At 36.3% G+C, this 13090-nt stretch overlaps 1 protein-coding gene across 1 annotated transcript in view; it reads right to left on the bottom strand.

Annotated features, from left to right (window-relative positions):
• Window positions 1–13090, bottom strand: part of PARG (poly(ADP-ribose) glycohydrolase) — a 62387-nt gene that overhangs the window by 39373 nt on the left and 9924 nt on the right. Inside the window, exons 5-7 of the mRNA XM_071749295.1 lie at window positions 12184–12306; window positions 10847–10930; window positions 9272–9346 (exon numbers count right to left, since the gene is read on the bottom strand). Of these exons, the coding sequence (XP_071605396.1) occupies window positions 9272–9346; window positions 10847–10930; window positions 12184–12306 (282 nt within the window). The remainder of the gene's footprint in view (window positions 1–9271; window positions 9347–10846; window positions 10931–12183; window positions 12307–13090) is intronic.

Raw genomic sequence — 13090 nt, 5'->3', positions numbered from 1 at the left:
TAAAAGCTGACATTTCAGATCTCAAGACGAATGAATGAATATGTAAGTTAAATCTATTCAAAAGGTGACATTTAACCCCATAGGTCTACCAGATTGTCAAATTCTGATATTCTCTCCCCTTTGGGTAACACTTCCTCTCCTTTGAAGTTGACACATAAGCAGTAGCTGCTATGCTTTGCTGACTGCCACAGACTATACAGTATCACTTATCTGGTGACACATCATGGCACCAGACTTTGTCATAGCTGTCAAGACTTCAACCTTTTCTTTATGCTTCTTTGAAAACAATGTAATAATAGTATGAGGCAATTGCTTCCCAAAACAGAAGCAGATCCAGCAATTGCACAGCTCAGTTCTGATGCAGAATGCATAACTACAAAGGTCACTTAAACTCTGAAATTCTACTTTTCCTCCTCCTTACCTTCCTCAATTTGTACCAGAACATGCACTCCTCTCTACATTATTTCTGTATGACTTTCACTAGCCCTCTACTAATGAAAAGCTCAAAATTTGGAGCTGTTAGTGCCCTGAACTGTTCTCACTGGACTTCAGAAAGATTCTTCTTACACATAAATGACAAGGTGGGTTTTCTTGTGACCAGTGTCAGATGCCATTAAAGACTTACTACATTTTCACAAAGCTACTTAAAAGGACTTTAAGATGATCATTGTGACTTCACAGATTTTGCCAAAGTCCTAATTCTGCATTGTTCTATAATCAAAACATCGAGTAGCACCATTTAGAATACTCCTGTGTTTAGACAAAGGTCTCCTAAATATTGCAGGAAAAGACAGCAATAGTTTTCAACCTCAAACAGTTTGCTTCTTCCCAGAAATGCTTCACAAAATATGTATTTTGTGAAGTACATAATCCAAGAACTCTGCTTCTCAACTGCAGCTGCTATTAAAAACAAAACAAAAAACAAAACAACAAGAAGAAAATCAAAACAAAAAGCTCCATCAGCCAATAAAACCTAAAAAATTATACCTTGGGGAGCTGTTCAGTCCTGTGCTTCTCGTTTATATCTTGGGGCTAATAACCCACTGCTGAACAGTGGCAGTAAGTCAGAAACACTTACCCTTCCTTGCTTTAAGTTTCTAAAACATTTGAGTAAACTTGAGTCACAGTCACCTCCATGTAAGCATAACTTATCCTGTCCATTCATGGACTTGTCCTGTACAGGTAATATACCTATGAGGTTTCTATGGAAAAGAACACCTGCAAACACCTGGCTGCTTGGCCCTCATCCTCTTTTGACCACTGAACCAGTAAGAAACCAGAGCTGCACCTTTGTAGACCGAGCACTGTCACTGCATAATTTCAGCTATGCTCAGAGCAACACAGTGGAGTGCTGAGACACCACAACCCAACCTGACAGACATCCCACGATGCAAATGCCACGGTGGGAGAACCAAGCAATTGCAGAGAATACCTGAAACCAAAAGTGAATTAAGACATTTATTTATTTCAAGGTAAACCCTCTTTAGGACTCAGTGAGCTGTACTGATGTAAAATGCAGTCTCATATTTAGAGTCACATTACATATTCTATTTTTTGTTGCTGCTGACAGGGATTGAAAGTATGTCATTCTATCTCCTCAAACACACACACACACCCCCCATTTTACCAGCTCCCATGGTCATCTGATAATTTCCCAAAATCCTTCAGCTTGCTCATGATACTGGAAAACAACTTAAGGCAGGGAGAGTAACCTTCCACTACATTAATAAGTTGAACCAACCTACCAAGAAGTCTTGCTTTACTAGATGGTGTGCAAGGTGGCTGGTAGAAGACAACAGAACCAATCACACCTCTTGTCAAAGGGCTACAAAGACAGGTAGGTACCAGCTACAACTCTTCTCACTGAAAAGCACTAGGAGGTTAGAATAAACTCTTTATTTACTTCTCTAGTTCCCTTACAAACTAATTCTGCAGGAACACATTGAGCTGTCAAATCAATCCCAATTCTTGAGCACTTGTCTGATTAGAAACCAGGGGAAGGATAAAGTAATCTTTGGAGGGAAGAGAAAAAAAACCTGTAACACTGGATTATGCAGGAAGAACCTTATTTGAGAAGAATGTTTCTGACATTTATCAAAACCACAGACTGACACTTCAAAAGGAAAAAATCAGACAGCTTACAAGGCAGAGGTTAATTCTTTGTGCTTAATTTTTCCTTCCCTGAGGGCTCATTCACATCTTCTGCCAATTCAAAACATCCCTAACAGCAGCACCTTTGTTCCCAAAGCTTTTCGACATTTAAATATATATCTAAGGGGAAAATGTATCTTTATTTTTCCATCTCCTCTTAATGGTTTAGAAGCCCCAAATTTATACTCCCAAGGTTCTAGAAATCTAACCTCAATCTTTTTTATTGCCAGTGAATGAGATCTCAGCCCTGATTGTCTGCAGGCCACCAGACTCTCCCTGTGTACTCTTGCAAAGCAGTTCTATCATCAGCAGAAGCATCACAACCATTTCCAAAGTGGAGGCAGTCCTGGGAAGAAAAACTGAATATTGCTTTCTAAATACTGTTGAGCTGCACTTGAGAAGTACAAACAATCAGTTCCCAGGTTCAAACTTTTACCTCACTTAACACAGCACTTAAGGAAAAAAATCCATAGTAGTGCCATGGTTTTAAAACCATTATCTAAGAGCTGTAGTGTGAAAGCATTCCAAAGCCATCAGATATTTAACTGCAATTTTTTTTCAGTCAGTTTTGACACTGGTAACCTCGGCACTAGAAGCTTCATGAGACAACATAGCTATTGGCCCTAGGAAAGCTGTATTTTCTTTAGCATTACCAAAATACCCCCAAAAATTCAAGAGCAGACAGAAGGGGAAAAAGAAAGATCAACTAAACACAATAGCATTGTAGATTTTGACAGATCTATAGACTACTTTTTGACTGACTGACAGCAATACAGACCCAAAATGACCATTATCTTTAGAAAATTATCTGGTGATTCAGGTTACATAGGCCAAATAAGACCCTCAGACCATCTCCAAGAGTACACACACTGCCCACCTCTGCAAAATGTCTTTAAAGAACACATGGCAACAAACAAACTCCACAAGTAAACAATATAAAGAAACTCAGTTTTTCAGATTAAAAAACAGGAAAAAAATAGAAAATAGTTATGATGCACTTAATTTATGCCTTCGTAATCAACCTAACAATGGCAATGCTTCTTCATTGCTTCCCTACTTCCATGTACACTTTTTCAGAGAGTTTTTCTCTTTAAGTTTTTTCTCTCTTGGACTATCATCAGTTTTTGTTTATTCTGACTGCTTCAGACATCAAAAGTAATTTAAAAAAAACAAAGCAACAAGGAAAAGCCACCAAAACCAAAAGGAACTTCTCTTAGTCATTTGTGATAGATATCTCTGAATGGGTATCTATATCTGCATGGATTTATACATATGCCAATGGAAGCAAGTAAATCTCTGTTCATCTGCCTCCTGCCCCTAAAACAGAACAAGTAAATATCAGTAGATAGCTCTTAAACCCAAGAACAGTTATATTTACTAACTTTGTTTCTTTTAAACAAGAATATTCTCCATACCATGAAAAACTAGAGAAGAGAGATGCAGGATGTACTTTTGCATTGCCTCAAAGCATTAAATATCCACAAATAGTACAATTAAAACTCTATACCTGGTATGTGTGGATATCCCTTCCCTGGTAATTCAGTCCATAGTCTGATGCAACCATCACTGAAGTGGTGCTTACAAAACACCATTTAAGAGATGCTCAGCTGCTTTGCTGAGAAAGTACATTTAACTAACAATAAGCCTGTAAAACTCAGTACTCAGTGCTATTTCTCCTCTACAATGTTTAGATTCTGAAGTTTTGAATGTGTACAAGATGTATATTCCCTCCACCTCAAAAAAGCTCACATTTTGTTCAATATGGGAACAAACTGCCTTCTGTTACTGTGAAAAGAAAACCTTTCATTGCACACTCAAAAGACCTTTTCAGTAAGGATTAAAAAAAGGTAATCTGATGTAATGAAAATTATTTGAAAATATCTGGACTAAAAAGAAATCCAGCAAGGAGCAATGGATAGGCTATTTTCAGCCTTGGGACATCTTGTTTTTTGCTTAAAAGCCTACATTTGTAGTGCTGACATCTCTGTACAATGCTCACTTTTGTTAGTACTGTCCAGACAATTATAAAAATAATTTCTCAAAAACCCAGTCACCAGAACAATTTGATATTTTAAAATTCCTTCTATTTCCAGTATCGATGATTACAGCAATCATTTTTCCAAGCAGCTCAAACCACAAAACTTGCAGGAAAAACTGACATGCCTATTGATTTTATTATTTTGTTCTGCTAAAAGAGGATAGCATATACATCCCCATGCCTCCCTGTGAGCAATGTTTCCTACTAGTACTATGCCACAATGGGGCCTGTGTGACAAGATTGCTTCTGCTGCTCCATTTCAACCCAGCAAAGTCGTAAGATTGTAAAAATGGACAAAAGTTCAGGAAAGCTTCAAAAGTTGTCTGCTATTGATAAACAAAATATACCTGGAAATGTCTAACAGCAGAAAAGCAAGTAACCAGCAGCACATCCTCATAATGCTTTTTACTTGTAATAATCAGTTTCAGGAATTTCCAGAGTCCATCACAGTATCTGTGTGGACATGAATGGATTCTTTCTACCAGGAATGTCTCTAAATTCCTCTGAAACCCAATGTAAAGCCATAGTAGCCTCTACATCCCTAACAAGGAACTTCAAAACATTTTTATTCAGTATCTAAGTAATCAGTCCTGTCTGCTTTTGAATCCCTTATCTGCTAGGAACACTTATCTGATGTCCCTTAACTGCCATACTAGAAGAACTGACAGTCATTTCCTCTTCACCTTCCCTTACATTCATTTTGGACACCACTTTTATATCCTCTCCTCCTCTCTAAACCAAGAAGATGAAACAGTCCTACAACAGTCATCATAGAGATGTTCCTCATATGGAAACTGCAACCATGAGAAGAGTCAGAACTGGTGTCTTTTCTCCATTATATAGACACAAACTTCCCATCAAGATGGGAAACAAATAGTTATAGATATGTGAACATCTGCAAGTTGTATTGTGACCCATTTTTCAGAGGACTTGGAGAAGCTCAGAGAAAATCAGCCTATGCCACACAAGTTTACATAAACTTCAATCTTCAGTCTATGCTTCTGAGGATATCAGTGAAACCTATGTCTAAACTATTTGCCATTTCTAATACATGAGTAACCACCTGAGACTACAGTTTGTCTTTTAATGAGATTCCTAAATACTGGATTTAATCCTTTTCACTACTGAATGGCATGCAGACATTACTTAACAAAGCAACTTTACAAACACAGATACTTGGGGAATCAAAAATGCCAACAGTCCTGCACACATAACACTAGTCTCTATGCTTTGCATATAGGGAAAAGCAGCAAGAGCATCTAAATTCAGATGACAAGATCCAGTTCTTTCCTTTTACTGAAAAAAAAAAGATCCAATTCTTTCCTTTTTATCAGGAAAGTCTACAATATAGATAACTTGCTGGTGAAAACTGAAAAGCATATGAGCATTATGCTTTGGGTTTGGTTTGGTTTGGTTTTTTTTTTGAAACTAAAGCAATGGTTCCTCTCATTTCAAAGAAAGTAAACCCTGTGAGCAATAAAAGTGCCCACTGTCATTTCCTTTCCTGCAGAGTTCTTTTCTGTCACTGATGTCCGCTGGGATAAGTTCTTGTACCCTATGCAACTAAAAGAAAATTCAAAAGCATCACCTATAAAGTTATGAACTGCTTATACAAAGTCATGTCATTTTCAGATTTAAATACCCCTCTGTTCCTGAAAGAGCAGGAGAGATGCACAAAATAGGAGGAGAAGTTCATGAAACAACACTAACATGAATTATGCTTAAGCTTTAAGACACTTTAAAGCAATATAAAAGAAACAAAGCAGGTCCAGAACAAGCAGGCTCAATCTAAAGCAACAGACCATATGCCTATCTTAAATGATAAAGCCCTACTTTGCACTTTAAATAAAGTTGATATTCTCACAGATTAGTCTAAGACATCAGCCTTGAATGACCTTACTACACTTTTTATTTCATTTTATTTACTCTTGTGAAAAAGCAAAAGAATTTGAGTGGAGTGGAAGGCCAAATCTACCTGAGAGAAAAACAAACTACTACAGTACATAGCACTGTTTATCAAAAGCATGTAATAAATTCCCAACTTATCATCATTCACAGAAATAAAGCTTGTCTACAACAAATCATGGGTCCCAAGACAGCTCCATACACAGCAGTTTCCTCCCATTTCCTTTCCTGCTTGCTGTTTATTCTTTCCTGTCTGGCTTCTAGGTAAGTTCTGGAGAAAGAGATGCAAGGATGCAAGGATTGACTTCCCTGACTTCCAAGTGACAAGAATTTTAAAAGTCAGAAGAAAATTTTAGCACCAGTATTTTTCATCCACTAAGTAATTACTTGAATAAATCTTAAGCCTGTCTGCAATGTTAACAAACAGATGACTAAACAAATCAATACAACAGTGTGGAAATCCTGTAGAGGACAACAAAATTGTCATACATCTGAAGTAAATAAGCCACAAAGAGCTTTATGTACATCACTGATGGATGCTGAGGACTTTTTAGAAACATAAAAATGCCAAACTTCCCAACTTAATTCACTATATAAATTGGAATTTCACTTCCATATATCTACCATCACCCAAAAGTATCTTTTGAAAATAATGCGAGGGCTCCCTCTTCTGACAACACTTTAGACAAATTGTAGAACTGGTCAGCCTATACACATCAGGGTATGCTGTTTTGGGAAAAAATCCTGGCTCATATACATATTTATTTCCCAGTAGTTAAGAAAGATGGAAGTATTTTAATCTTAGTGGAAAACAAACTTAAGTCCATGAAGCTGGTGACTATTGTTATTACAAGAAAATTTATTTGTATCTTACAAGTAAGATTTAAAAATAATGCATATTTTGACTGTGCAACTTGGAAGGAAACTACATAAAACACAACGTAAGACTGACAGGAAAGCATTAGACAGATTAATAGATAAGGTATGTCCAGAATTAGAAGATAAAAATAACAAACTTTAAAAGTTACCAAGCACAGACCTATTGAAGTAGTATCTAACACGGTGGCCTCAAATTATTAAAACAGACACCATTAGATTTACAGATCCATCTCCCTTCTGAATTCTTAGTTAAGAAATCAATGGTGCCCAGAAATATAAATAGATATTTGAGATCATAACCTCTGTTTATCTTTTTCTGTTAATATATATTTGTGACTATTTCTTCCTTTGCTGAGTTTCTGCCCCACCCTTGGGGCTTATTACTCAAGTCAGCTTTCCTTTCAACCAACCCCTCAACTTCTGCTGAGAAAACATCACCTAAAAGAGTTCCCCTGTTCCCTAAAAACTGTAAAATAAACAAGAAAATTCACACTCCAATGGTAAGCCCTTCATCATTAACTCACTTCAAAAGCCACATGTCACTACAGCTGGTATATTTAGGTGATTTCCATAAGAAATCTCAACTTTTCACTCAGTATCTGCTCACTTAAGCAGACTGTAGTCTTTGAAATCTTAATTTACCAAATTTGGGAGAGTTCACACATCACTTAATCATATCAAAAACTGAAATATGCCTCTATGAGATGTATCCACCTTCACATGTTCTCTGCACTACACTCAATATACTCAATAAACAAAAGCAGGGTAAGAAAAGAGTTTTCCTGTGGTCTAACAAGGAGCCACCATCTTAAGAGGGCTTCCCTGTTCCTTATTTAATACACTGATGCACACTCCTCACCTTGGTCTAAAGTTCCAGGTTTTGAAACATCTCTCCTTCCATCTGGGAACCTCATCAGTAATTCATCATTCCCAGGTGACAGAAATTGCCTTTTCACCATCAGTGAAAGAATGATGCCCAATACAAAGTTCCTTTTTTCTCTGGACACAGCTGATAGTATTTAATTTCCCTGGCTGATGGTCTCAGTCTCATCACCAAGTTTCCAAACTCCTAAGATGCAGTACATGAACATATCATAACAAGCTCAGTTGCATTTGTGGCAATATGTACACAAAAACCTGGTACACATCCCCAAGTCAGATTTTTAAATATTTTCCTTGTACTTTAAAAGATTCTAGTAATTTGAACATCACACACGAGTGAACAGTTGACCAGTCCAAGTTAATTTCAGTCAGTACCAGAGTCAACAGGAGCCAAAAGTTGACAGCCTCAAAAATGCAACCTGAAAACCAGGGAGCACTAAGTTGGCAAGATGAGCTAACACAGTGGCTCTCATGGCTAGCAAATGAGATACAACTGGTATTTTTATAGGTGCCTTGTCAGTAATCACAATCCTGTTTTGCATGCAAAACAAAACTCATGCTGTTAAATAGTAGTCCCTATACACAATGGAAAGAAGCAACAGAAGAACAGTTCTCCTGATGATATTAATTAGGCAGACACTTCTTTTAAACATGCATAACTAATAAAATTAACTTGAAATCAAATTTAGTTTCCAGTTAACCTTACTACTACTATCAAGCCCCTCCCATGTGTTTTTAAAGCAATTCTAAGCTGACAGGAAAAAATACAACCATGTCTATTGCATCTCATTGAATCTCCCATATGGCTTAAATTAGCATAGTTCCTGATTATCTGTCAAGATGCACATTAGTAACAGTCCTACTTAAATTTGCCACCTACTATCAACTTTTCTTTTCCAATTCTCCCAGGTGGAAAGATAAAGACAAAAAAACCACCCCAGTCTTTCAAAGGCTTTATTTTCAGCATCTCAGCACATTGAATTTTACTGCTAGACCAACAAAGCACAGTCCATAAAAACACAACTGTAATATAATCATTTAAGTTGTTTAAAAAAGAAAAAGGAGAGCAACACTTTTTAAAAGAATAAATCATTATACTGGAAATAATAACGTAATTTATTAAACTAGTTTTCAAAGAACAGACAAAAGGCATTTCTCACCTTACCTTCAGTAACCTTAGCTACTAGTGAAGCACCCAAATTACCTGCTTAAGATTTAAAAACAATCCAGTTCATAAAGTAAAATCATAATTTCAACTAAATTTACAAGCCAAATAACAAAGATCATCATCCACAAAGATGATGATTGCAAAACCTTTACTTGAAAATGGAAATAAAGCCAAAAGCCTTGGTATATATAGAAAAAGTTGTTACTTATATTTTACCTTTCTTCCTATTTTAAATCAACTTTATTTACCTTCTCACAGAAGTCGGTAAGAGCTGTAAAGTCCCATTTCTTGGAATAAGCAACATTGTATCTCAGTATAGCCTCCTAGAGAAAGACCACAAGAAAATAAAGCTCGGAGATATCCATTAACAGAGAAAAACAATTTTATGAAATTTCCTTTTTGAAAGAACAGTACCATCTAGTGGCTAAAACATGTTACAGAGCCTCCCAAAATCCATAAAACTATATTAATATGGTGTGACTCTCTGATGCCAGATCATGTATTTTAGGTTTAGCATTGAATAAGCTTGAGCCTACATTTTTTTTCTTCCTAGCACAAAATAAGACAAGGCATGCTTGGATCTGCCTACACACACAACATAAACATTCCCTACCCCATGCTTTCTGCCTTTAAAAATACCAAAGGGAGGTGATTTTCCCCATGTTCTCAGCCCTGGTGAGGCCACACTCTTTGAGTATTGTGTCCAGTTTTGGGGTCCTCAATATAAGAGAGCTATCAAGGTGCTGGAGTGAGTGCAGAGGAAGGCGACGAAGCTGGTGAAGGGCCTGGAGAATAAATCTTATGAAGAACAATTAAAGGAGCTCAGACTGTTCAGTTTGAGGAAGAGGAGGCTGAGGGGAGACCTTATCACTCTCTATAACTACATGAAAGTACATTGTAGAGAGGTTGGTGCTGGTCTCTTCTCACAGGGAATTAGAAAAAGAGAAAATGGATTCAAGTTGCAACATGGTAGGTTTAGAATGGACATTAGGAAAAAAAATTTTCACAAGAGGAGTAGCCACAACTGGAATAGGTTGCCCAGGGAGGTGGTTGAGTCACCATTCCTGGATGTTTAAGGGTCATTTTGATGTGATGTTGGGGGATATGGTTTAGGAAAGAACTTTGGTGGAAACTTTAGGAAAGAACTTTGATGGTTGGACTTGATGATCCCAAGGGTCTTTACCAACCTGAAAGATTCTATGATTCTATTCTGTGATTCTATAGGAAAAGCATCCCCCAGCAATACAGAAGTTTTACCAGCTCATGAACTTAAAATCAGAAAACCAACAAAATTCTATAGGCCCATCACAACAAAAAACACAAAATTGAAGAAAAGATACCAAATAAAATAGTATTAAAGCAAAGTTTTATTAGTTGATAGGGGAACACTTATTTGTTTATGAAGTTTAACAGAGCATTAGCTCCAAAATTTTCAGGTATTTATTTTAGCAGCCTCAATTGTTGCAGCAGTTACTGTTTCAAAGTCTCTCACCTTGTCCATTGAGCCCCTATCTGGTTATAGCAAAAGCTACATACTACATTTACTACAAACTAGTAGTTTCAACTGGACAAACACAGTTTTGTGTAGTCTTACAAAAGATAATTCATTTTAATAACACCTAAAAACTTCACTGATAATGCTTACGACTCATTAACTAAGGCCCTTAATTCATTAGGTAATCCCTTGAACAGCAAAGATTTTTTTAACTTATTTTTCTCTAGAATTGAATAAACAAACAGGGCTGAGCCAAAATCACTAACAGTACATGAAGAGCCTGACTGCACTGATTTTCACAGACTTGATTTCAAATTGACAATCTTACCTTCAAATCATGGGAGCAAGTAAATTTGTTAAGTAATACAGTTTGGATGAGTTCCCATCGACATCCAGCAGTTCTATCTCCATTCTTTAAAATAAAAGCCCAAAACAATGTCAGATTAAGTTACTTGAAACAGGAAAGATATATTTACTAATAACTGTGTTTTATTTGTGAAGATCTTTAAAAATAACCAAATATTTTGAGCAATTGTAAAGTGCTTCTGCAACTTCTGCATTATACTTGCTTAACATTTCCTTTTTAATTGAAGCAGTCTCAAAATTCCTAGAGCTCTTTTTTACATAAGCAGCACTCTTCCCCATACCATCTCAAGGACAAACAATGTTCAGTACATTCCTCATGAAGACAGTGGGTTTTGCAGATAAAACATGACTAAAGTTTGCAACATCCACCATTCAAAAATACAAACTTAGCTAACTTAATAAATTGTAATACCAAGAACATTGAGGGCACAAATCATAAGAGCATGTTACTGTGGCTGTCTCTTGCACCAACCCAAATTTAAGACATCCTGTGATATTTTTCCTGAACAGAAAGTCTTATTGCTTAACAAGCAAATAGGACATTTCTTATGAGACTACCACAAGGGTAGAGATACAACTCATCTTGCTCAACTGGCAACAAAGATCTTATCAACCCTATCTCTGAAACATTAAATTCATTTTATACTGTAACTGCAAAGCTGATTAAAGAGTATTTCCTAAAAGCTATAACATTTGTCTGTTTCAGATTCTAGTATCAGTAATCATTATAGTCTTCACTACAGGACAAGCTTGCTGATTTTATTCACCACAGTCTGAAGTATTTCAGTGGGTATGTTTAATACAGCATCAAGCAGTGACAAGAAACCAGAGCAGCAAACCATTCAGGGCCAACTTTAATCTCTCTGCCATTGGTTTAGCAGATCAGCAGTCACAGAGACTTTACTCTATCACCAATATTTGATAGAATATCATAAATAAAATGTGCTTACACATTCATTCACATCTGCTGGCATCCCAAATCACTTCACACAAAAAAACAACAACCAAGAAAACCCCAAACATGTAAATGCATAAGTACATAAACATGTAACTTAAATGGAGCTTATACTCCATATAAATACAGAAAGATACATATCATCAAATCAATTGCTAGGTAAAATAATTACTGCAAAAAAATAATTCTGCTCTGCCTGAAGCCTCCTGACCCAGAATCCAGGTATATTTATCTACTTGATTTTTCATTCCACACACACAATTTGCCAACTGAGCCAATGCAGTAAACTGAAAACTCATCTATATACAAACAAACTTGTTTGATTAAAAAAAACTTCATCTTACCTCATCCTCTACAGGGTACAAATTTTGTTCTGAGCAGGGCATTTTAACATGTTTGTTGTCCCACAAATCTTTGTAGTGAGTTGGAAAAGGTTTAGGCACCTCTCCTTCCCTCAGAAGATCTACCTGCAACATAGAAAGATGAGAAAAAAGTTCAGCACTAATTTCAATTTTTTTAATTAAGAAATAAAAAGTAACAAAAAAAAACCCCAACAGTTAAAATCGTTCTCATCTGCAGACACCCTTTTTGGAAAGGGGGAAGCTACAAACTGGCAACACTGTGGACATTCAGTTTAGAAAAAAAACATCTGCTACTCTGTTACTCTTCGGCTATACTTGATGAAAAGAATTCCACCTTAATTTAAGCATCTACATAGTTCCCAACATAAACCGCAGTAACAGGCAAAAATGACTTTTTTTAACCTACTTCTGAACAGGATGGGAAATCATTATAGATATGACAGTATTTCAGTTTTACTCCACAGAATTTCAGAGATGTAAACATAAACATTGCCAAGGTACTAAAGATTTAATTTGCTACACGGTCTTCTGACAGCACTGATTCTTACAGGACTTTGACTCAAACATAATGTGGGGTTTTTTGTTTATTTGTTTGTGATCCATGACACTACAGGGTTTCTAGTCACATGTTTTATTTCAACAATAATTTGACTGCATATTACTCCAAAGGATTAAAGGCAAATGTATCAGATTGGATCTAAAACACAGTGATAGAGCACTTAGAAGACCTCACTCTTTGCCCTTTTGATATCTTGAGCCCTTTGTATATCTTGAACCCAAACCAGACTGGTATTAAAATGAGATGTTGGAAATACAAATTTTACTTGTAGACTTATTTAAATTCTCTCAGTTTACAACTTAGACAAGGAAGTACACACACCTATGCAAA

Source organism: Heliangelus exortis, chromosome 7 (genome assembly GCF_036169615.1).
Source record: "Heliangelus exortis chromosome 7, bHelExo1.hap1, whole genome shotgun sequence".
Classification (NCBI taxonomy): Eukaryota; Metazoa; Chordata; class Aves; order Apodiformes; family Trochilidae; genus Heliangelus; species Heliangelus exortis.
Note: the sequence above shows the minus strand (reverse complement) of the source record. Positions and strands in the feature narration are given on the sequence as shown.